The sequence below is a fragment of the Eubalaena glacialis genome, chromosome 14, assembly GCF_028564815.1.
Source record: "Eubalaena glacialis isolate mEubGla1 chromosome 14, mEubGla1.1.hap2.+ XY, whole genome shotgun sequence".
NCBI classification, from domain to species: domain Eukaryota; kingdom Metazoa; phylum Chordata; class Mammalia; order Artiodactyla; family Balaenidae; genus Eubalaena; species Eubalaena glacialis.
The window spans coordinates 61,084,826-61,110,732 of NC_083729.1; the positions used below are offsets into that span (position 1 = coordinate 61,084,826).

At 44.0% G+C, this 25,907-nt stretch overlaps 1 protein-coding gene across 2 annotated transcripts in view; it reads right to left on the reverse strand.

Moving 5' to 3' along the window:
- The window catches only part of TGFA (transforming growth factor alpha), a 109,203-nt gene extending 84,397 nt beyond the window's left edge, over positions 1-24,806 (reverse strand). For both annotated transcript variants that reach the window (XM_061210589.1, XM_061210588.1), the window contains exon 1: positions 24,543-24,806. In XM_061210589.1, coding sequence (XP_061066572.1) covers positions 24,543-24,582 — 40 coding nt within the window. In that variant the 5' untranslated portion in view covers positions 24,583-24,806. The remainder of the gene's footprint in view (positions 1-24,542) is intronic.
- Positions 24,807-25,907: the final 1,101 nt, after the last annotated feature.

Consider the following 25,907-nt stretch of genomic DNA (forward strand, 5'->3'; position numbering starts at 1 on the left):
ATGCACAGAGCATCTCCTCTGGGCGAGGCGGGCCCTGTGCTCGCTCCCATCTGTGCCCCACCCTTTCTCGTTAGGAGGAAGCAGAGCTGAGGGTTTATCAAAGACCTGGACCAGGGCTGGCGACTGAGTCGCTCCCATGCTGGCTGGCCGAGGGCCCTGGCCAGGGATTGCAGGGCAGCAGGGCGAGTATCGCCGAGCCCTCCCGGAGTTTCCCGGCCGCTGAATCACCAACAGGCTCTACCAGGGCTGAGCTCTGAGGCCACAGGAAGCTGTGCGGAGGTGCTCGCGACCCCGTTGCAGCCGACTGACACTGATTTGAGGAGTAAAGGTGTCAGTGCCAAGGGCCACGCTCGACTTTCCCAGAGTCCCGGAGGAAAGGAGGGGCGGGAGAGTGGACCTGAGACAGAGCCGGGATCAAGTGGTAGATGCAAGGACACCACCTGCAGGGCCCGGGCCCCTCAGCTGCCGGGAATTGCAGAAATCAAACACCAAGCCCCCTCCCGCTTCGTGGAGGCCCACTGGCCCCATCCCAGCTTCCCCCGGCCTTGTGGTGTCCCCATAATTACCATCCTCCGGGCCCAGGGTCAGCAGTGGCTCTGCCTGTGTGGACCTCAGCCCAGCAGAGTCAGCCTCTTGGCAGCCCCAACAAAGCCAGGCCCATCCCTCAGCTCTGTCAAGGCCCTATGCACACATCACTCACCGCTAGTGGCTTGGAAGTAGGCTACGAGCGGGGAGGTAAAAAAAATAAGCAATCCTTGAACTCTGCCCCATTTCCTCCATGTGAATAGCTGGGTGATGACAAACTCACCCCTTCCCACAGCTCCGCTCAGGACACCCCTGGGTCCCCTCTGTAGAAGGCATGACGAGGCGTGGGGTTTGAGCCAAGATAAACACCAGTGTGACTTGGCCAAATTTCAGATCAATGCAGCGTCAGCCTTGGGGGCCGGGGGAGGGTTGGACAGAGGGGACAGCGCTACACCAATGCTAATCGCCACTGTCAGCCTTCCGTCGTGTTCTGTGTTCTCGGGGCTGACCACAGAACACCCCTTAGGGGAACTCACTTGACTGCATGAGGACCACTGATTGAGAAGCAGGGTTCAAATGGAGAAAACAAATCCTCAGAAGCCTAGATTTTCAAGAGTTAAGGGAAAACACCCTGAAGTTCTTGAAACCCCACGGCACACTGCAGGCTGGAAAAATGTCTAAGTTCTTCTCCTTGGGCCCTGGAAGTGAGGGGCAGGAGGAGGAAGAGGGGAGAGTAGATGAAAAAGGATGTGGGTGAAAACAGCAGGTACCAGCTGCTGAGAAGGGCCCGGATGAGGAGTGGGCAAGAGGCACTCAGAGTGACCCCTTTTAACTAGGAGACCCTGACCAAACCACCCCTAGCTCAGGGGTTCTCATCGCTGGCAGGGCCTCCTGGGGGCATGTGGTAATGGGTGGGGTAGTTTTGATTGTCACAATGACGTGAGGGGCTCTCTTGGTATTTAATGGGTGAGAGCAGGGATGCTAAATTGCTGGGATGCACAGGACTTTGTCCTGCCTAAGATGCTAATAGCGCACCTTGTTGAGAAATTCCGGACCCCAGCAGGGAAAGTCCCTTCAACCACAGTTCATTCAGCCTCCAAAGGCATGTGGGCAGAAGCACCCTAGACTCCGGGGAGATGGAACAAGCCGGCAGTCACATGAACGGACAGGGTGACTCAGAGAGCCTGGCTAATGGTCTGGGGAAGCTCGCGGCAGGACTGTGGGGTCAGCCTGCCCTCAGGAAACTGGGATGCTCCCTTCCCCATTCAGTGATTCCCTCCATTCTCCGTTCATCTGTCTGCCTCTCTATAATAACCTGAAGCATCTGGGTTGCACAATAGGAAGCCTACCTATAAAGTAACAAGACCGACGAGCCATCAACAAACCTTCTCCCAGGGATTTGCAGTCGTGGGGCTCCAAACGGACTCCTGGGAGCCCGGAGAGGGAGGGAACTGCAGGAGGGGTGAGGCAGGCAACTGTCCCTTGGTGCACTGATTTTAGGGCCCCTGACGTATTTCCCTCTGGCCAATGTATGTTCTTCTGGCCACATATGGCAAAGCTGTTTAGCGAATGCCCCCAAAGCACTTAGTCGTATGGGAAAGAGTCTTATTTACTGACTGGAGACAAACCAGTGGGGAACAAGGTACACCTGACCCCACAGTTTTGGGTGAAGAGCATCACGTACCTTTTAGTAGTATCAACTTAAATCATTTTAAAGGAAGACAAAAAAAACCTGGGGAAGCATGGTAATTCTCCCCTACCAACCCTGCTTCTGCCCTTCCCCTACTTACCTCATTGACTTTTGGCAGGGAGGGTAGAGGTGCGAAGCAAAAGAAAAGAGGGAGGGAAGAGGAAGTTTTCTGCTAGGATGGTTTAGCTCGAGCAAGAGGAAAATGACAGAAAGAAGAATGTGTGTGGCATCCCTGGAATATTCAGCATACTTCCAAAGCACTGCCCAGAAAAATCAGACTCCTCTAAATGAAAGTGGTGCAGGAACCAGAACCAGCTGATGAAATGGTACAGCCACTTTGGAGGACAGTTTGGTGGTTTCTTACAAAACCAGACATAGTCTTACCATATGGTCCAGCAATCAAGCTCCTTGGTATTTACCTGAATGATTGAAAACTTATGTCCACACACACGCACAGAAAGCTGCACACAAATGTTTATAGCAGCTTTATTCACAATTACCCAAACTTGGAAGTAACCAAGATATCCTTCAGCAGGTGAACGGATAAGCTGTGGTACATTCAGACAACGGAATATTATGCAGCAATAAAAAATGAGCTCTCAAGCCACAAAAAGACACCAAGGAAACTTAAATGCATATTCCTAAGTGAAATAAGCCAATCAGAAAAGGCTATGTACTGTGACTGTGTGATTCCAACTATATGATATTCTGGAAAAGGCTAAACTATGCAGACAGTGAAAAGATCACTGGTTGCCAGGGGTTTGGGACAAGGGAGAGAGGGATGAACAGGGGAAGCAAAGAGCATTTTTAGGGCAGTGAAACTATTCTGTGTGATACTACAATGGTGGATACATGTCATCACACATTTGTCAAAATTCATAGAATGCACAAAGAATAAGCCTTAATGTAAACTAGGGACTTTTGTTTACATTTAACCTTAGATAAAAAACATTAACTTTCATTAATAATAATGTACCAATATTGGCTCATCAATTATAGTGAATGTACCACACTAAAGCAAGATGTTAATAACAGGGGAAGCATATGGGAACTCTCTGTACTTTCTGCTCAATTTTTCTATAAGCCTGAAACTGCTCTAAAAAAACTACAGTCTAGAGGGGGGCAGTGCTCAGCCCACCTGGACCCTTGTGGCCAGAGGAGGCCCTGTTATGGAAGCAACCTAAATGTCCATTGACAGACGACTGGATAAAGAAGATGTGGTACCTATATACAATGGAATATTACTCAGCCATAAAAAAGGAACGAAATTGGGTCATTTGTAGAGACGTGGATGGACCCAGAGTCTGTCATACAGAGTGAAGTAAATCAGAATGAGAAAAACAAATACCATATATTAACGCATATATGTGGAATCTAGAAAAATGGTACAGATGAACCTATGTGCAGGGCAGGAATAGAGACGCAGACGTAGAGAATGGACGTGTGGACGCGGGGGTGGGGGGATGAATTGGGAGATTGAGATTGACGTATGTGCACTGTCATGTGTAGCTGGTGGGAACCTGCTGTATAGCACAGGGAGCTCAGCTTGGTGTTCTGTGGTGATCTAGACGGGTGGGATGGGAGTAGGGGGTGCGAGGGAGGTCCAAGAGGGAGGGGATATATATACATATAGCTGATTCACTCTTTTGTACAGCAGAAACTAACACAACATTGTAAAGCAATTATAGCCCAATAAAAACAAACAAAAAACTACAGTCTATTACAGACAACTGTATATTGATGGTGGCTGCCAGGGAGAAGCTTTGATCAGTGCCTGATCTGACTGGACTGAGCCACCGTGGACCCTGAGCCTCACTCTCAAACTGGGAGCATGTCAGGATGGGAGGAAGCAGAGGAGAACCCTCTGGAAATAGGCCACAGATAAGGCAGGTGGGAGCCTGGAGGGGAGGAAAGGGAGGAACAGTGGGTGAGGGGTCTTCCAGAGAAGTCTTCCTACAGAGAGGTTGATAGGCACCACCGGGAATCTGAGCAGCTTCGGCAACAACCAAGGAAATCCAGTGCCCTGGTTTCAGGCAACTGGCCTTGCTTCTGTGGTTTCTGATGTAAAATAGATGATGTATCCTAGATGTTCCCTCAGCTGAGGACAAGTAATCAATACAATTTTCAACCTGTAGCCAGCCAGCTGTCACCTCTGAGACCGAGGGAGCAGAATTCAAGAGTTGCTAGAAGGATGGTTTAATCCTGCTTCTGGACCCTCCTGCTATATCTAAGAGGGGGGGCTCCTATGTGGGTATCCAGCACAGCCTTTGGCATAACAAAATGCAGCTGCCGTTACAGAGAACTCTTCCACCCTCCTCTTTCTGTCCTTTCTTACACTTCAGGTAGGAAAGGAACAAGAGAGAACTGGATGGCTTTCAACTGCCCGAAAGCATCCTCCTGTGAAGACCGATTTGCAAGGTAATGAAGCTAGTGGCTCATCCCCATCCCCAGCACTGTCACAACCTGACATTTTATTGTAGGTTTATTTGTTTATTTTCTGTCTCCTTGGCACCAAGTGGGGGACACCCTCTAGGGAACAGTGCTTGACGCATCGACAGCTCTGAACAAATACCTCCTGAATGAATTCAGTTCCTTTTAAAGCCAAACCTGGGAGACAGTTCCACAGAGATGTCTAGGAAGTATGAACTAAAGAAGGTGACCCTTAAACTCCTATTTGAGCAGGAGCATTTTATACAGACTTTGTGGAATACAGGTTCTTTCATTCTGGAATAAGAAGACACCATTAAAACTTTTCTGTGATGACAGTTCTCCAAGAAATAATGCAGACACTGGAGCATTTTCTTCATCATGGGTGTGTGCATAGATAGATAAAGTCATCACAGATATCCTTTCTGAACAGGTGACATCTAACAAAGACCTGAATAAAATGAGGGAAGCAGTCCTGCAAAAATGTGGAAGAAGAGCAGTCAAAACTGAAGGAACAGCAGGTGCAAAGGTCCTGAGGTGGGAATGAACTTAGCATGTTCAAGAAAGAGCAGGAAGGCTGGTGCAGCTGGAGGACAGTGGTGGGAAATGAGGGTGGAAGGCAGGTGTCTGTCACAGGGAGCACTACGAATCGGAATTTTTCCAAGCTGGGCAGTCACTGGAAGGTTTTGAGAAGAGGAGCCACAGCATCTGATTAGATGGATCACTCAGGGTACTGAGAACAGAAGAGGCCTTATAGAGGCAAGACTGGAAACCAGAGGAATGGATGAGGCTACAGCAGTCCAGGCGGAAGATGAGAGGGGCATCCGGGAGGGCATGAGGAGTGGTCGGGTGTAGAACAGAATCAGAGCCAGCAGGACTCGGGAACTCGGGAGGGCTGAGCGTGGGACCTCCTCTCCTCACCCCATCTCTACCTCTACTATTTCCTTGCCTTCTTTACCTTCAAGACCAGCTCAAACATCAATGTCTTCAAAAACCTTTCCTAACCACCTCAGACGGAGGACCCCCTCTCCCTCAAAAAATTAAAATAGCAAGCAAATGAGTCAACAGGAACACAGGTCTGAAGAAACCCATTCGCAAGTGCCAACAAGCACCAAAGCCACATAAATCAATCTCATCTTCGTCCTGATGTTCTCACATTTCTCTAAAGAGTGTTCATTAACAGGGCCCAGCCAGGGTCTGTCCACTTCCCCCAAGATCCTCCAGGATGCTACAAATTGGAATGAAGGCTCTGGCCCTGCTCATCCCCAGACAGGTGCTAGGAATCTCAGTCCAAGGGAACCCCAGGCTTACCTGTGAGACTCACATTCAACATCCAGGATAAGTTAGGGTCCAGACAACAATGGCTCTGCCCAAGGCTTTCTGGAGGCTCACACAGTATCTAATCCTGCTCACCGTACACCCCTCTGCTACCACCCCTGGGCTGGCCTAAAGCATCCCAGACTCGGAAGTGAAGGGCCCGCGGGGAGCAAAGCGAACAGGCTCCGAGCCAACCTGTGACCAGAGCGCAAGCAGCTGCAAATGTACAGACCCAGACAGCATTCTCTGCTCCGGGTTTCTCTGCCCTACAAGTCCTGCCTCTGCCACAACCTCTATGCCCCGTGTGGACACAGCCCTTCTCTCTACTTTCTTTCTTATCCCCTCACAGTGCCTGTGGGGGACGATTAAACAGGGATGGTCACCCCCACTGATGCAGGTGTAAGGATGCTGATGACTGCTGGGGCGGGAGTGCCACGACATGCTACATACCTTCTAGGGAAAGGAGTCCCTCCCTCTAAGAAAGCGAGATATCAGTGTTCCCTTCTGACTAGCAGGCAAGCCAGAACACTCCTGCTAATTACCCAATGAGGGCCCAAGATCGGCAGACATGAACATCAACACAGAGCTTTGTCATCCAGCGTTACCTGTGGTTTTCTGCTTCTTACTTTGAAGGTAGGCAAATACCCCGCGTCCTGAACGACGACAGGATGTACCAGTCCATACCCTCACAGGCTCTCTGCCTTGCCGGATGCTAATCCTGCCTAGCAGAACTCAGTAGCACTTCTACATGGTTATGGTATTAGGTTTATGGAACACATTTTAAAAATTAGAGTACTGTATTTTTTAAAAGGCAGGAAATGTAAGCAACACCAGTGGGAACATCTTCAACTAATTCCTTGGAGAAACATATGACTTTTTCTCATTCTTAAGAAAAACGGCCCACCATCTCAAGCAGGAATGCAAGTATATGTGACACCACCTCCACATTGGGTCCACAGCAGACATTACTAATTGATCACAGCACTATCTCCCACTGAACTCAGATGCAGCCTCCAAATCCTTAGAAAGAGCCATTTCCAAGGGATCACAGTTGGCCTAGAAAATGGAACTATTTCCCACTTCTGCTCAAAAAATACCTGCTGCTATGTCAATGATGTTTTGAAAGTTAGAGGTGGGGAGGGGAAGGAAAGAAGAGAAAAGAGAAGTGAAGAGAGACTCTGGGGGTAAATTATTTGTCATCAATAAAAACGTAAGGATCAACCATTAAATGTTAGGTATTGTGTGAGGCACTGCAGAAGTTGAGGATGGGGGCAAGAGGAAATCTGAAATAAAAAGCCCATGAAGTAGGAAACGAAACCTCTAGATGAAACACATGCACACATTCTCACACCCTTGCACACAATTATTGTCAATGGAGCAAGATGTCATCTGTTGGTATGGCTACAAATGAAAGTGGATTCTTCTTTTCTCCGCCAGGATAAGGGAGACAGTACCAGAGAATACCAATAACTATTCATACCAATTTGTCCACCTCCTCAAAGCAAAAGGTTTTTATATAAATCAAAGCCCTAGATTTTCAGAAAATTTCTGCCTGTGTAGCCTCTGAAAATATCTCAGGTGATAAACAGTCCAGGTGAAAACGGTGACTGAACCAATGATAAAAGAGGCTAAAGTGGAAACAACCAAGAGCAGCACAGAGATAGGTAGTTAGAACAATGTGGATTTCTTTAATGCTTTCTAATTAACTTACTGGGAACCTAAACATGCTCATTCACAAAAGGTGATGATTTATCTTCAAGGCCAAACAGTGAGGCCATTTGCCCACTTTTGCTCTGCTTGCAGTAGAATCAGATGACATCACAGTCCCCAGAGAACATTCTTGGCTGAGCCAGAACCGGCTTCTGGGGTCACAGCATGCTCAGGGATGAAGACCACACACCTAGAAGGGGGTCTCACCTTGCAGGCTGACCCCCTCCCCCATTCACCAGAGCAGCTGGTACCTGCCTTGTTTAAGGAAGTATTTTTAAGGGAAGGTGCATATCATATCCTATTTCTTTAGGATAAAAAACACCCCCTCCCCCATAGCCCTGTGGTTCACTTCTCAAGGCTGAGAGCTCAGATAAACTCTCCATCCGCAGGGCGGGCTTGCGAGGGCTCTCAGCAGTGGGGGCTGCCTCTCCATCCTTGGCCTGTGAACAGTCACCCACTGGAGCAGAACCCTCTCCCTGCCCCTCTCCCTGCTTCACATGGTTCTTCCCACAGGAGCACAGAAAATGGCCGGAAAGCGTTGTTCCCTGATTAGTAGGTGAAACACATGTGTGAATGATGAAGCACGTTTATTTTCTTCCTCCTGGAAAACAGCTAGGCTTATTTCCCTAGTCTTTTCCTCGTTATCACACACCAGCCCCGTGCAATTTTGGTTCCTTGGGTTCTGAGGCACAAGCTGAAAAGATGAAGACATTTTCTCCCCAAAGGATTACTCTGTTCCAAAATGTTAAACCTTTCTTTTTTCTCTCCTGTTGAGTGTCACAACTAAAGAGCATCAATCAGAGGAAGAAACGTTGGATAGCGGGTCACTAAGAGATGAGAAGACGCAAACAAAGATCAAGGAGGCCTGCAGCCCAGTGTGGAGAAGACCGTGGAAAATTCAAGCAGGCCCTCTGCTCTGAGAATATCAGGAGTTTTATAAGGAGCTACTATCTGTGTGGGTAACTCTGGGGAGAGAGTTTAGTTTCTTGGCTCCCTTAAAACATCAACTTTTTCTCCCCCATGGCCAACTGGATGGGCTTTAACACAATTCCCAACTAGTCAACTTTTTTTTGAGAGAAGTCGCCACAGTAGAGGGAACATACTTTAGGCAAACCAGAGATGTGAATGATTTAGATTTATAAACCAATTAAGGAGAGATTGTTCTAGAAAAGGATTATCAAATAAGGTCCTTTAAACAAGATACAGATTTTTTAAATCCCACATTTTTTTTCAGAAGCTCACTCACTGCAAAAGAGGTCTGTCCCACTGGCTGCTTTGTGTGTTAGTAACACACTGACTGCCAGTGCATCTGACCCCATTACCTTTACCTACAGGGAAAAAAAATCACCTTGAATCAACCTTTGTTGACCGTCCACGCTGCGGCACTGTTCTAACACCTGGGCATCCGATACTCAACTGTCTATTCAGAGGTACAAAGGCCATCAAAAATGCTGCCAGCTGAATGAATGAAGTTCCTACACACAAGTGAAACAGTAAATGCTCTTTCCGTTCTGATCTGAGATTCTATCAAGTCCAAGGAGATGCCTATGTTGTCTGTGGGTATGTGTCATCGCTACAGTTGGGGTGAAGAGGCTGAAAGTAAGCCAGCTATTAGCAAATGTGCTAACACAGATTCTATCTTTAGTTGGACTGGGAGGAACTAAAAGTGTTAAAGACTCTTCCACCTTCCGCTCTTATTTGGGGGAAACGTCAACCGCGCAGGCGTGAAAAGGGGGCTGACGAGGGCAAAGCCAGCCCCCCAGCAGAGGGCCTTCGAGGCTGCAGTTCAAGTGCGCTGTGATTTTTCAGGCACGTCACCCGTCGGGGACAGGCTGCCTGCATAAATGGAAGAGATCACCCTTTAAAACAAACTCCTTTTAAAAAATTTATGGTAGAAATGCAAACAGACCTCCATTAACGAATTTATTATTAGAGGCTCCCTGGTCACAACAAAATATATTTTAAGTCACACACACCTCATGTGATTATCTGTCTTCTGAACATCTGAACTTTTGATTGAAGAAGGGGGGATAAAACCTCTACCACACTTGTTTCTTTACATTTCATGGCATTGTGAAGTAGTACTATTTCCTTTTAGCCAGCATGACAATTACCTTCATAGCAATTACTCTCTATATGGTAAATATTATTTAGGGGAGCAGCTGTCTGAAAGCCTGATTACACTTAATGTCTACTACAAAACGGCACTCTCACATGTGACTGATGCCAGGCACTTCAGTATCCACAGCCTTCCTTGGATGACCTGGAGAAGCAGAACAGTGGGAAGGCTAGGACAGCAGGAAAGGGTCCTGGGTTCAAATCCTTGTTCTGCCACTTGCTGGCTGTAGGAACTTCGGCAAGTTACTTAACATTTTTTTGCGTCAGTTTCCTCATCTGTAAAATGCGGATCATCACCGTATGTCGCAGGATTGCTAGATGGGTTAAAGGAATGTGTGCAATATGTAAGGCACTTAAAGAAATTACCATGTGCCAGGCACTGTTCTAAGTACTGGCCATTATCTCCTCAAAGAGTGCCTTGCCCCGTCATACCAAGAACGCTCATCTTTTCTTTTTTCATTTTGGCCGCGCCACAAAGCTTGTGGGATTTTAGTTCCCCAGCCAGGGACTGAAGCCCGGTCCTCAGCAGTGAGAGTGCGGAGTCCTAAACACTGGACCGCCAGGTAAGTCCCTCAAGGACCCTCCTCTTGGGCCCAAGGTATTCACTGTGTATCTCATGTCATACTGTGAAAAACTGTGTGTTTGCTTCTGCTACAAAGAATTCAGGGGCTGGGGGCAAGGGCTAGGTCATGGCCCTCTTTGCTTTAATATCACCAAACCCAGCAGAAGGTCTGATACACAGTTAAGTGTTTGCTGAAGTGAACAATCCATGTATAAAATAACCTAAACAAACAAACAAACAGCATCCCTCACTTTGAGCTGACAGATCTTAGTTTTGTTATTCATCCCTTGGGCTCTATAAGTGAATAAAGTAGCTACCTTGGGTGAATTAAGAATAAAACGTTAGGCCCAGTTCACAAAAATCACAACTACTGTTTCATCACTTGGATCTATTCTACATGGGATGACAGCTGAGATACTCCAAATGCCTCTGTTATTACTGTTAGGAGAAAAATGTCCTGCCATTTATGTGAAATCCAAAAAAAATCCAATTTAGTTGAAAGGACTTTTTATTTTTCCCTCTGTTCCACAGTAGGGGAAAGGGGCACTTCACAAGAAAGTAAATCAATATTACATAGTGAGTTGATGTTTTTCTAAGTGTAAATCTCTAACTCTCAAGTGATTCACTGGGGCATAAGCAATCCATTCACCGAAACCTTCTACAACCTACAGAGGGTTCAAAATAAGAACTGATTTGAAAGGATGGCTTCAATCAATGAAGGTCCCACTACCTTGATCCTAACAGAGCACTAGTCCAGGAACCTGGAGTAATGCCTTTTATATATTTTTCTCTCTCCACAAGGAAAGTTAAAATAGAGTTCTGCTTAACTAAGGAAGAAAGCTCTCCTCGTTCGCAGGTAGTAACGGAAGTTTTGCATTAACTACAGGTACCACATGTAGATAAAGGATTTACTAGTGATGATCTTCAGGCACTGGGAGACCCTGAATCATTAAAGAATCATTAAAGAATGATGAAATTACATAACAATTTTTAACCTGTATGCACCTAACAATAAAACATCAAAATACATGAGGCAAAACTGAATAGAACTACAAGGAGAAATAGATGAAACCACAATTACAGCTGAAGATTTCAACACCCCTCTTTCAGAAATGGACAAATCCAGCAGGCAGAAAATAAGAACATAGTTGAACTCAAAGACACCATCAAGCAACTGGATATAATGGACATCTATAGACTCCTTCACCCAATGACAGCAGAATATGCATTCTTCTCAAGTTCACATGAACATTCACTGAGCTAGACCACATTCTGGGCTATAAAACACACCTTGACACATTTAAAAGAATAGAAATCATACAATGTCTGCTCTCAGACAATAAAGGAGTTAAACTAGAAATTGATAACAGAAATATAGCCAGAAAATCCCCACATACTGGAGATTAAACAACACTTCTAAATAACACATGGGTCAAAGAAGAAATCTCAAGAGAAGTCAAAAAGTATTTTGAAGTAAATAAAAATGGAAACACAACTCATCAGAATTTGTGGAATGCAGTGAAAGCAGTGTCTAGAGGGAAATTTATAGCACTGAATGAATATATTGGAAAAGAAGAAAGATTTAAAATCAATAATTAAGTTTTTACCTTAGGAAAACTTAGAAAAAGAAAGGCAAATTATATCCAAGAGAAGCAGAAGAATGATGAAGTTATTCATTTTAGTTACTATTCTGCTCTAAGTATCTGAAAATTAGTCATCCACATGGGACAGTACTTCTCAAACTCTTCCATTAAAACCCCCAAAATGGCAAAGAGAAGGAACTCATACTCGCTCCTCTAGAGTCTGGGGGCACAGCCTGAAACTATCGAAGTGAAAAAAAAAAATCACAATTTAGTTGAAGTCTTGTATCCAAAAACTTAATTTTGATATTTCAATCTTGCATTCTATTTGCTAATATATCTGAGTTTGTTTTAATATATAAAACAATGTTACGACTTTCCAGTGAAGTTCCTTTCTGATTCTTTAATTATTTCCTTTACTATATCCTGGGAGATGTGCCAGGTTTGGTCTGTGGCTCCAGGTATGCCATGGCAGACTCCACCGTCCTCCCATTTGAGAAGGCGACATGAAAAATACAATGTCAGTTAACCAGAAGGTCACATGGAGTGAGGACTGCAGGCCTGCCTCATGTCCCCCTACTCCTGCAAAGCACAAAGTTCCAGAAAAAATAGGAGGGCAGAGGCAGGTTCACCATGCCTTTCAGGACAGTGAGACTCACTAACCACCCAATGCCTGCCTACTTCTCAAGATTTTTCTGCTCCAACTTCCTGGGGCAATAACACATTCCCAGCCCCAAAGAATGGTTCATTACAGGGTGAGCCTCAGATTAATGGAACAGAACAGAAACTCCAAAAAGACTCGAGTACTCCTAAGAAAGTCTCAAGTGACAAAAGTGGGATTCGAAATCAGTGAGCAGAGAATAAATTATTCAACAAATGGTGTTTGAGGAACCGGATCATTTCGACAAAAAGGCAAGTTAGATTTTTATCTCACATCTTACACCAAAATGCATTCCCAAAGAAGTGAAATTGAAATCCAAAAAGTAACAACATAAAAGTACAAGGGGAAATGAGAGATCAGAGAGTCATAGCAAATCCTTTCCTACCACGAGACAAAAGTAGAAATCACAAAGAAATAATGAACAGATTTTAAGTTCTTAAAAGTTAAAAACAAAAACAAAACCATACTTCTGTAAACCCAAACATACACACACGTAAATTTAAACGGCAAAATGACAAAATAAAGAAAAAATTTAATATATCTTTTATAAACTGTTTACAAATCAATGAGAAGATAATTCACCCACCCAAAACGTGACCTGAGGACAGAAATGGGTAAGTCCCAAGAAAAGAAATTCAAATACTCAAACATGAAGAAGCATTCAATTGTAGCAAACTTTGGTTTTGGCCAAAGAAACACAAATTAAAACAAGGAGATACCATTTTGCCAACATGATTAGCAAAGTCTAGAAAATGATAATATTCATCCTAGGCAAGTTTGCTGATAAACAGGCAGTCACACACAGGACAGAAGTATACATTTGTCTACCTTTTGTGGAAGGCAGATTGTCAAAACATACTGAGAGGTGAAAAAGTGTGTACCTTTTGACCTAGTAATCCATTTCTGGGGATTTGACCATAGAAAAGAATTCAAAGATGCTGGTAATGTTTAGCTGTAAACATTTTCATTTCAGGTTTAAATATTTAAAAGTTTGAAACAACCTACATCTCTATCAATAAGGGGTGGATAAATGAATAATGACAGAGCTGTGTAACGGAATGCGTTAGTCATTAAGAATAGATCGATAGATACATTTGTATCTTTGCCACAGAAATATTTTCTCCATACACTGTAAGTGAAAAGCAGATTTCAAAATACCAAATGCCATTTTTGAAGGAAAAAGAGTGAATATACAAATATATCCATAACCACACACAGAAACGGATCTGTTAAGATCCCTGACAATTCAACCTTGTCAGCGGATGTCTCTGATGAGCTGAATGTGCGGGTGTTTTCTAGATACTTTGGTTTGTAGATTCTGCTTTCTATTTCGCTGTGGAAAAAGAATGATTAGGATTTAGCGAGGCTGGCAGACAAGGAGGGTACCCTGAGTGGCCCACATGGGAGGTGGCGACCAGAGGGTGTGTGTTCTGGTAACGCTAAGTTGCCCGCACTGGGGCCAACACAAAAGATGTGTTTGTTTGGGTTTTTTTTTTTTGTTTTTTTTTTTTGGTGGGGGGGACATGGGAGTCTTTGATGCGGTTTAGGGAGAGTCCAGATCCAGAAGGATTCCCCATCAATGTGATCTATGAGTTTACCTCACCTCCCTAAAAAAATGCTCAGGCCCCGGGCTTGCTTTCATTCTAGTTCAGGGACCTATGATTCATCCCCTGAAACTCTAATTATAACACCCAAGGTCTGCTATGTGCAAAAACATCTGTCATTGTGCAAACGTGCTAGCAGGGAGTGTGTACGGCATGCAAACCGGCCTGTTGATGTGCTCCTTCAATGCAAAAGTGGTAACCCAGAAACCAGTCCCAGGTGAGAAGTGCCCAAGCCCAGAGTTTCCAGCTGAGCTCAGTGACAAATAAAGTGACCAGGTTATGTCCCTCAGCAGCCCACATGCCAATTCCTCAAAGCCACCGCCACAGTGAAAGTTACAAGTCTTATGTGCTTTCTTTCAACCAAGAAAAGTATCCTAAGTTTGTGTTTTCCCTGTTGCCAAGGCCTGGCAGAGGGAGGGGAGCAGAGTGTGTAATTGCAAACCGCTCGTTTATCAGCTTTGGCTGCTTTTGTGTCACCACTTTACGTGTACCATTTAGCCAGTTAATCTCCCATACCTCTTGGAAGTACAGTAGTTACACAGAGAGTGCCTCAGCCCTGGAAAGAGATGACGAAAGAGCCATCAAGGTATATCTATTCTCTAAGCACCCAGGAGAATTGTTTACTAACCTCATTCAAACTCAGATTAAAGGCCTAAAATCCACGAGGAAGACATGGTCTCTTTGTCAGAACCCAACATTTTTTTACCTCGAAGTACTGATCTTAAAAACAAATGAAAAAAATAAACAAAAAGCAAATAAGCAAACAACAGAAATGTCCCATTTGCTCCAAACACTACAGTAACATCTAATGGACACAATAATGTATCTGGAGGTTTTTAAACTTTTGAAAGCTTAAGAAACCATCAGGAAGCTACTTAGCAGCCTCTGCTAGAAATCACAGTGCCATGCATCATCCAAATCAGAAATGGCATTATTACAACAACTTTGGCACATGCATTTATGCAAATAAACCATCAAATATGAAGCTTTGACTTGAATTTGGTTGATGATTAAAAAGAAGTTTTTCTTCAAAATATCACTATCAAGAAAAACAAATTAAAAATATATTTTATTTGGGGGGGGCCTAAGGGTTTACTTTGTTTCATATTTGGTACAGTCATATTAACTGAGGTTGCAGGTGCGAAAGAAAAATTTTTAATTAAAAGGAGATCATTTATAAATCTGTGCTAAAGCTTTAGAAATCTGAATTGAATAGACTGTGAGGAAAATAAATAATTACCAAAAACACCTCAAGAAGTAGAAAACTTGAACTGATCACTAAAAAGGGACCAAGCTCAGAAGTTTCATAAGCAATTTCTTTCAAGCTTACACAGAACCATTTGATTTCCATGATATTTCAGCTACTCCAGAACGTAAAACAGATGGAACATTTTAATATTTATTTTAGAAAGCTGACATAACACTGCTATCAAAACCTAAAAAAGAAAAAAGGCCCCAAATACTTCAGAACAGATCAAATCTAGCAGTAGATACAGAGAATAATACCGCACAACCAAGAAGGTTCGTTCCAGGAATTTAAGAATGGCTTTAATTTGAGTCAATAAACATCCTCAAAACATTTGGAAAAACAACAACAACAACACATTATCTCCCCTGCTTTAAAAAACAAAGCAAAATACCAAATCTTTTAGTAAGTTATGAAGAGAGGTATATTTTACTAACATGATAAAGTTTATATGCATATATATACATATACAAATATATACTCACATATATATGCATATTATATATAAATAACTGAAAAGTCAGCCTCTTATGTGACTTAGTTAAATGCTACAAACATTAGCAGTACATCAAGAAAAAAACAAGGATATCTACTGCCTTTAAAAAAATGTTGTTCTTAAGGTTTTAGTCAGCATGATAAGAAAAAGTAATGCGATGAAAATAAAAACGGAAACAGGCAAACTTATCACTATTCAAAATTACATAATCATCTACGTAAGAAACCTGAATCAACTGAAAGACTATTAAAATTAACAAAACCCATTACAAAATACAGTTGATCCTTGAACAACAGGAGTTTGAACTGTGTGGGTCCATTTATATGTGAATTTTTTTTTGATAGTAAATACTACACTACTACATGAGCCGGGTAACCGAGTCTGCCCATGGGGAACCTTGGAAATGGAGAAACCGGTGATGTGAGGGCCAACCATAAAAAAGGTGTATTTTTGGAGGGTTGGCCCCCTAACCTTGTGTTGTTCAGGGGTCAACTGTAAATATAATTTTTAAAAAGCTTTTAGATAGAGAAATGCAAATCAAAACTACAATGAGGTATCACCTCACACCAGTCAGAATGGCCATCATCAAAAAATCTACAAACAATAAATGCTGGAGAGGGTGTGGAGAAAAGGGAACCCTCTTGCACTGTTGGTGGGAATGTAAACTGATACAGCCACTATGGAGAACAGTATGGAGGTTCCTTAAAAAACTAAAAATAGAACTACCATACGACCCAGCAATCCCACTCCTGGGCATATACCCTGAGAAAACCATAATTCAGAAAGACTCATGTATCACAATGTTCATTGCAGCTCTATTTACAATAGCCAGGACATGGAAGCAACCTAAGTGTCCATCAACAGATGAATGGATAAAGAAGATGTGGCACATATACACAATGGAATATTACTCAGCCATAAAAAGAAACGAAACTGAGTTATTTGTAGTGAGGTGGATGGACCTAGAGTCTGTCATACAGAGTGAAGTAAGTCAGAAAGAGAAAAATACCGTATGCTAACACATATATATGGAATCTAAAAAAAAAAAAAAATGGTTATGAAGAACCTAGGGGCAGAATGGAAATAGAGACGCAGACCTACTAGAGAATGGACTTGAGGACACAGGGAGGTGGAAGGGTAAGCTGGGACAAAGTGAGAGAGTGGCATGGACATATATACACTACTAAATGTAAAATTGATAGCTAGTGGGAAGCAGCCGCATAGCACAGGGAGATCAGCTCGGTGCTTTGTGACCACCTAGAGGGGTGGGATAGGGAGGGTGGGAGGGAGGAAGACTCAAGAGGGAAGAGATATGGGGATATATGTATATGTATAACTGATTCACTTTGTTATAAAGCAGAAACTAACACACCATTGTAAAGCAATTATACTCCAATAAAGATGTTAAAAATAAATAAATAAACAAATAAATAAATAATTTTTTAAAAAAGCGTTTAGATATCAATAACCAATTAGAATACAAAGCAGCGGAAAAGGTCTCACCCACTAGAATACAAGATCCATGAGAACAGGGATCAGTCTTGGCTGATTCCCTAGCACCTAGAAGCTGTTGCAGCACAGAATAGGTGCTCAATAAATATTTCTAGACTACCTCAATGAACAAGTTCACAACAAGGGCAAAAATACAAAATAAAAGAACCAAACTGAAATCCCACAAACAGATTCAAGTACTTAGAAGAATTTAGCATATGATAAAAAATGGAATTTCAAACCACAGTAGGAAGGATAGATTATTCCACAAATGACAATTGAGAATATTAACTGGTTGGCTGTTTTAAAAAAATGAAACATGAGTTGTATTGATACCTCACACCATACATTAGAATAAAGTACAGGTAGATTATTTCAATATAATGAGACCACTAAAGAATTAGAAGAAAAAAATAAGTAAATATTTGCCCTCAACTTGGGATAGGGAAGGTTTTCCTAATTATACAAGCAAAGGTAGAAAGCTTTAGGGGAAGGATTTATAGTTTCTGTTATATAAAAACAAAAACCTTAGGCATGTCAAAAGTATCATACAGAAAACAGTAAAAGACAAACAATAAATGAACACTTGCCAAGTATTAACAACCTTTTTACATAAAGTGTGTTATAAAGTTCTAAGAAAAGGATGATCCATCAATAAGAAGAAATTTTGAAAAGGTTAAGATGCAAATAACAAGATGACAAATGACCCACAAACTTACTCACGCTAACAAATATTAAATATGAAACTGGGCTAAGATTTTTTTTCTCCAATCAACTTGGTAAATGTTAAAACTAACTTCTGGTTATAGAAGAGTCTAGAAAGTGAGCATTCATATACTGCTGGTGGGAGAAAAAGCCAATTTCTAGAAACTTATCCTAAATAATCAAAGATGAGCCAAACATTTATGTACAAGAATGTCTGTTGTGTCATTTATGTTCCTTGACTTTAGCATTATAAATTTAATATATGCTTGTTATAAAAAACTAATCAATTCAAACCATGGCCCGATACTATACATCTGATTCTGGAACCTGCCTTTTTGATTTTAATATTTCATAAAAACCTTTATTCTTTTAAATAGATACATAATAAATAACTGTATTCATACATAAAAATATCTTATGTAAGGAATCTGCTTAAAAAACTATAACAGTGTGGTACTGGCAACTTTTTTTACTGGCAACTTGTTTACGATTATAAACAAGTCAACAATCATCACCCTTTACATTTTTCTTCACACTTTTAGGCAAGTATTTTTGTAGCATATATATCAAAAAGTGAAACTGATGACCCAAATTATACCCACGTAAAATTGATAGCTATTGTCACGCTGACTTCCAAGAAAAGTTGTATCAATTTATATTCCCAACAACAGTGTGTGGATTATTCATAACAGTGAGAAATAAGAAAAATCTATATGTCCAAAGGGCTTCAAAATTATAGTAAACATAATCAAGGGATTATTTCCCAGCCACTAAGAGTGATGTTATGGATGAATGTTAAATGATATAAAAATGTTTATCATGAAAGATTGTTAAGTTACAAAAATAAGTTAAACAGTGCGAGCCTCTTGGAAGTCATACAAGTTTTTAAAGAATATCTACTGACCTATACATTCATCCATCAGGCTGTGCAATGGAATGTTAATCATAGTCATCTTTGGGTGGTGGAATTACAGGCCATTAAAATAACTTTTCTCTTATGCTTTCCTGAATTTTCTATGTTCTAGAGAAAAAAAAATGTTTTTGCAATCAAAAACAAATCATAATCTATTCTTAAAAAACAATAAAACACTATCTGAAAACTAGCTGTATAGAAGAATTTATATGCAACCACTCTTGATTATCATAATGAAGAGTTTTTCAGGATAAACGTTACCTACCCAGCCAAGTGTTTGCTAACTGAGTCCACACTTGGAGTATTCAGTATGCAGCACCCCAAGGAGTCATCAAGTGCTCACTGGTCTCCCCTGAAGGTTGGCCTGTGCTCAGGGTGCCAAAGGCAAAGATGAAGACCAAGGGGCTCTGCCCTCAAGGAGCCCTCAAACTAGAAGGGAAGAGGCGGCAAGCACCAGCCAATGTTAGTTGAAGGCAGGACATGGAGGGGTCAGGACATGCTGTTGAGGTTCCCAGCCAGAAAAGTTAACACATTCAAAAATTAAAACCAAAAGAGAAAAGGCAATGGCAGGCTGGAGTTATACAAAGTTATACAAGCTTGTTATACAAGGGAGTTATGTGTCAAATCTCTCCTAGAGGAAGCCCTAACCATCTGCAAGTACTTGAGAAGTGTAAACCCTAAGGTGGGGAAAACTAAAAGCTTTTCAGGGTAAGAGGACAGCAGAATATTAAGGACAATAGTACTGGGCATATAATACACTAGACTAGGGAAGTGAAAGAAAATTTTGTTTCCTCTGACTTAAAAGAGAAAGAAATAAAAATACTAGCAAATACATAAAATTCCATTTCAAGAAACTTCCTAGTTTTTCTAAGCCCAGGTAACAACTATTCAAGTCATATTTAATACAACTAATTCGTAATGCTTCAAAAGAATTTACCCAGATTTCTAGAGACGGTCTAAAGGGAATGTGCCTTGTGCTTAAAATGAAGAGCTCCTAAGAGATGGTTCTGGTAGCCTAGATTTCTGGCTTTCCTGATTCTACGAAAGATTTTTATACTTGACATTTCACAGGAAAAAAAAAAAAAGCGCAAAACAAAAGTCACCATAAAAGTGCCCCAATCCTCTATCTATACGCAATCTAATACATACTAGCTTGAGCACAGAATTAAGTTCATACTTTAGAATGAGGGGATGAAAAATATTTGAAATGACAGCAAAACAAGTCAATTTTTGGTGATCCACAAAAAAGAAAGCATGACATGATTAGCTTTGGTCAGCTTGAGTTTAATAACATGGGATCATTACATTTTCCATAGGTAAAGTACAAGAACACTTAGAACAGATAAGAGTTCTCAGCACGACTTCTAACTCTGCTCTGGTAAACAAGACAGCCCGTAGAAGTGCCTTTAATAATGCTCATAAACCCACGGCGGCATTTAAAACATCAAACGTGCTTCAGATAAAATGCAACTCGTTAAGCTAGAAGCTTCCCTAACAGCACCGACTGTAGAGCGGTGGGTCTCAAAGTGTCCCTTTACTCTCCTCCCTACCAGCAGCACAAGCCACACTGGAGAACTCTTTACACATGCAAACTCTCCCACCTCTTGCCCAGCCATCTGGTTTACCAAGCTCTCCAAGTGGTTGTAATTTGCGGGTACTGTTGTGGAAGACACTACAGAGGTTGTGAGTGTGAAACCAGGCACAAGATGCCCAATTCAGTGTGTCAGGCCAGTTCCATTTTGTTTGACCCAACCTCCACTTCCCATCCCCTGTCCCTTTTAGTGGACAGCCCAAAGAGCAGGGCTTTCTTCAAAACATACTTTCAAAAGGCCTTTAGAGATAGGTCTAATGGAAAAACCATCTATTTTTCATATGTTACCACAGGAACATGAAGCATCATTTACTCCTATAAGAAAGGTCTCCTTTGCAGGGGACACTGAGTATTTACAGAAAGATCACTTTATCCTAGGAAACCAGATTTTGGAAAAGTAAATACAGGAAACTCAGCCTCTAAGCCTTCCATATACACCTTTACAGCCCTTGTTCAAAGTGAACTTTCCCTAATTACAGCTGCCCAACAAGGAAAACATGTGTCCTGGGCAAACCTCCACTGTTCACTCTGAAAGACATCATTACCATGTAATGGAGAAGAGAACTGTCTTACTCCATGCCCCCTGCTGGTCCCTCAGCCCCGAATCCACAGGGAAGCTGACCTGTTTCCTCTCTACCCATCCTTCATGGCATTTCGTGTCCTAGGACATCCTTCTTTAGCCTACATTTAGTCCTACTTCTGGGAGCTGCCATAAAAATAATAATGCTTTTTTCTGGATGATCAGACCCATTATAAAATCAATGTCGTTTTGTGTGTAATGTTAAAGTTTATTTTTATTTATTTTTGAAGTTTATAAATAGCTTCCATATTTACCATCTCATTTTATTCTCATAACCTGTGAGGTGGGTAGTTTTATTATTCTCACTTTATAAATAAGAAAACTGGAATACAGTGCTGACTTCGATAAACAACTGACCACTGAACAGTAAGGAGGAAATACAAATGTTCTGCATCAAAAATTAAAGAATTCACAAGGTCCAAAAGAACTCCCAAACTTTCTTGAAGTTGTCATCTGCCAAACGATATTCGCTAAAATCTCTGACTAGCTTTTTAGCTTAGGTGGTATTTTCTGTCTTAGGAAGGGTGGGGAGATGGAAAATGAGATAAGTAAGACAAACTCTCAGTTACAGAATGGACATAACCTGCAATGATACCTGGAATTCTATGAGGTTCAAAGTGATGACGATGATTGATTAAACTCTTACTATGTGCTAGGCACCATTCTAGGTTCATTAATTATATTCAATGATCCTATTAGTATCACCATTCTACAGATGAGGAAAACAAGGCACAAGGAAGCTAAGTAACTCGCCCAAGATTACACATCTTGCTCCCTTGACACAGGGAGGACCTGGGACTGGAGAAGCCAAGCCCCTGTGAGGTTTGTTCCGCCAACGACAGAAACCTGACATGGGAGCGCAGCCACCACAGGAACCTAGATTATGTTCCCAATGTTGCCATTTAAGTAACAGTCTCCACATTCTCTTGGCCAAAACGTCAATCAAGTAATCAGAAGAATCAGCTGAGACTCCTAACAGTTCCTTCTCAGACTGTTCCCATGGAGGTGGGGAAGGAGGGGAAAGATCCCGGTTTTCTAGATCTTGATTACTGATAGAACACAGGCTGATTTGCCTGGAACTGCCTTCAACTAATTTAAGAAAAATTAGAGAGGAAAGCAGCTCTGCAGGAAATGTGCAGAATAAAGATGCACATGGCACTGACAGGTATCTAGTAATCTAGCAGAAAGTGAGGTGGGAGGCAGAAGTGGTAGTCAATGTACAGAACGACATTGACTTTTTTTGGCCACGTTCAATGGCTTTTTTTTTTTTTAAGCAATATAAATAAAAAGGAATCCTCACTGGTGTAAGTTCCTCCTGCCTGCTTTTCCTCTACTTTTTTCAACTGCTCATAGTTTGGAACTGTATGAGCCAGCTTTCACATACTGATCAATCTTTGCAAATTTATACATCTTTTTCTTAAGGAAGGAAACAAAGATCAAGTTGAACTCAGGCAAAAGAGAAAAATTCCATGATGAATGAATGCAGTCTTCATGGGCAAGTATAGTATGATGGGGGGGGGGCAGGGGCAACTTTACAAAGCTTCCTCAAATTTGCTTACCTTCATTGTTTCTTGCCTGTGATTTTCACTGAATAACCTAAGACCGCCTTGAGATCCTGACAGTCCAAAAGAAAACCCAATTAAAGCAATCTCCAGCGTATTCCACCCATCTCGACTCGAGGAAAAGTCCCAAACCTGGGAGATGGGACTACAGTGACCACAGTTAGGTGACTTTTAATATCCACATTCCTTCCACACTCTCGTAATTCTGGCCCAACTACCTACTAACTGTGGGACCATGGGCTTCACTTTCCTCCTCCATAAAATGGGGACGATAATACCTTCTTCATCAGGTTGGTGTGAAAATTAAAGGAGTTAATACATGCACAGCACTTAGAACAGTGCCTGGCACAGAGGAAGTGCTCAAAGAGTGTTAGCTATTATTATTATTACTATTAGCATTTGCAAAAAACATTACATAGGGACCCAAATACAGGAGGCTTCTACTGCATTGGTAATGTTTTACTGCTTTTAAAAAAAATCTAAAATTAGAACCATCAATACAAAAATATAAAAAGGTCTTGGGAAAAGAAAAAAAAAGCCACTCAGAGTCATGCCACCTGTTGGCGAGTTTCAGGTGAGGGTACACCTCGGAGCAGCTGTGGAATCCCGTTCCACGGCTGTTCTGTATTTCCCTTATATGATGCCTCCACTTCTGCTGCGGTTCTTAATCAGCATCAGCGTTTCATGGGCAGGATTACGGGCGGGTCCCTGAACCCCCTGAAACTGTACACAGAACTGGGTGGGGCTGTGGCTCTGGGCATTTTGCAGGGAGGGGTTCTATAGTTTTTCTCACGCTCTAATAAATGATCTTGTAGGGAGCAACTTGCTTTACAGGGTTAAACGCAGGAGATAGCGACTGAACAATTCATTTCACGGAAGCTGCGGCAGCAACCAAGACACCTGGCCTGTCAATCTGCTATCTCAACACAAGAGAGACCCGGCGCCGCGAGGGTCAAGAGCCGGCCGGGCAGTGACCTTCACCGTTGAAAATCTCACCGGCTCCCCAGACCCGACCCGGGTTTGCCGGGTTTAACTTCCCCTCCCTTCCCCCATCCCTCGTTCTCTTCCAAGAACAAACTCAAAGGAAATCAGCAGCGCTTCGTCTAGGGTTTCACTCCTGTCCTCAGCTGACACTTAAACCACTTCTCCAAGGTAAGTTAATTAAAAGAACAATTAATCCGCACTAAATCCAAAACCCACCCCCAAAGCTCGAGAACTCTCAAAGTTAGAAGACTGAGGCGCCGCTGCTGATGGTGAACATCTGCCGGTCGCTGGGGCTCACGGGTAGGCGGCGGGTACGAAAGGGAAGCAGCCAAGGTCCGGCCGGAGGGTCGGACGCTGGCCACCCTCTGCGAGTCTACGCGCTACCGACGCCGGTGAAGAAGGGCTTGGAGGCAGCCAGGTAAGCAAGTAGGTGTGGGCAAGCGTACGAGCACACAGAGAAGGCGGATTAAAGTTCAAACCCGTTCACCCACCGCTCCCCCTTCCCCGGCGGGTGTTCTCACGCACGGCCCGGCGGCCACTTACCGGGGAAAGCCTGAGCGCTCGACGGTCCCCCTCTTCGGAATAGGCTCTCCCAATTGCTAGTAAGCCCGAGTGACTCCCCTTGCCTCCCAGCCTTCAAGCCTCGAAAAGCATTCGCCGCCCTCTCCTCTCCTAGGCGGGCGCAGAACACCCCCGGGAGAGAGAAGTGGAGGGGACAGGGGAAAGCGGGGTGTCGCGGAGGGCAGGTGCCACCGGGCGCGCAGCAGGCAGCGTACGTACCCAGCACGAAGAGGGCGAGCTGTCCAGCCGAGGTAACCATCTTACGGGCGGCGGGCGGCAGGCGCTCCAGCCTTCTGTCCTACCTGAGGCGCCTGAGTGGCGAAGCGGCGCCGCGGTGCGGGGGAAAAAGGCGCCGGCGAGGCAGGGCCAGCCCCCGGCGCGGGCGGGCGGAGGGAGGACCGCGCGCCTCAGCTGGCACTCGCCCCGCCGCGCCGCCGGCCGGGCGGAAATGGGAAGGCGGTTACCGTCACCTCCGCCACTCGCCTACCGGGCCCGGCGGACCACCTTCGCGCCCCGGTTGGCGGACCCCTCTAGGGGCACGGGGGTGGGGGTGGAGCGGGGGTGGGGGTGGAGCAGGGGCGGGGACACTGCGCGCACCGTGCCGGGCGGGGCGGGGCGGGGCGGCGCGGCGCGACCCGGGAATATCCGAGTCCGCAGCGCGAGCCGGTCACCCAGGCCGAGGAAAAGGCAGGAAGCGCCTGATTTCAGACACCACCCTCAGACTAGCAGCTCATTGCGGAGCCCGAGCGGCCGGGCGCAGTGGCCGCTTCTAGGTTCCAGGCGGGGGAGCGGAGCGGCCCTGGCGTCTGTCACTTGCGCCAACGGCAGCTGCCGGGGGCTCTCCCGGGCAAGGCACTGGGGCTCGACCCGGAACGGGACCTGCAAGCTTCACCTGCCCCTGCCAAGACTTGGCCCAAGGAAAGTGCTCCCCAGAATCGAGCGAAGAATTTGTTCAACCAGATTTCCCACCTGCGCCCCCATCCGAGAGAACACTGGATTTTCGGGACGCCTGCCGCGGGAGCATAGCCACCCCACGTTCTCAGGCGGCACGTTGTTAAGATCAGCGGGCCTTCGTGCCTCTGGTCGGATGCTGATAATGAAGATGGGTCTTTGCTGTGGGGCACCTGGTTATCCATCACCACCGGTACCCCCAGCCCACTCCACCCCATCCCGCCACAGGCAGTGGAGGCCGAGAACAAGGTAGCATGCAGCCATATGTCCCTGAGAGAGGATGTGTCTGGGCGGGAGCTACCTGAGTGGTTCTTTCAAGGATTTGTGGCCTTGAGCTGGCCCCTGGTGCTGGAATTTGGGGAAGTAGGGGGGACAGAGGGAAGACATTCTGGGCAGAGAATGGAAGAATCATAGGTTCCCTGGGGACCATCCATAGGGGACCGTGTGCCCTTGAGAGGCTGTGACTGGTGTATTCTCCAGATGCCCCGAGCTCAAGGATTAAGTCTTCTCATCCCTGTAGCCTACCTGCTCAGGGTAGACCCACTCTCCTTGAAGGGGCAGGGAGCAAAATCTCTTGCTGTTTCCTTGGCGCAATGCTCAGACTCTCAGAGTTGATGTTTGTTGAGTTTATTT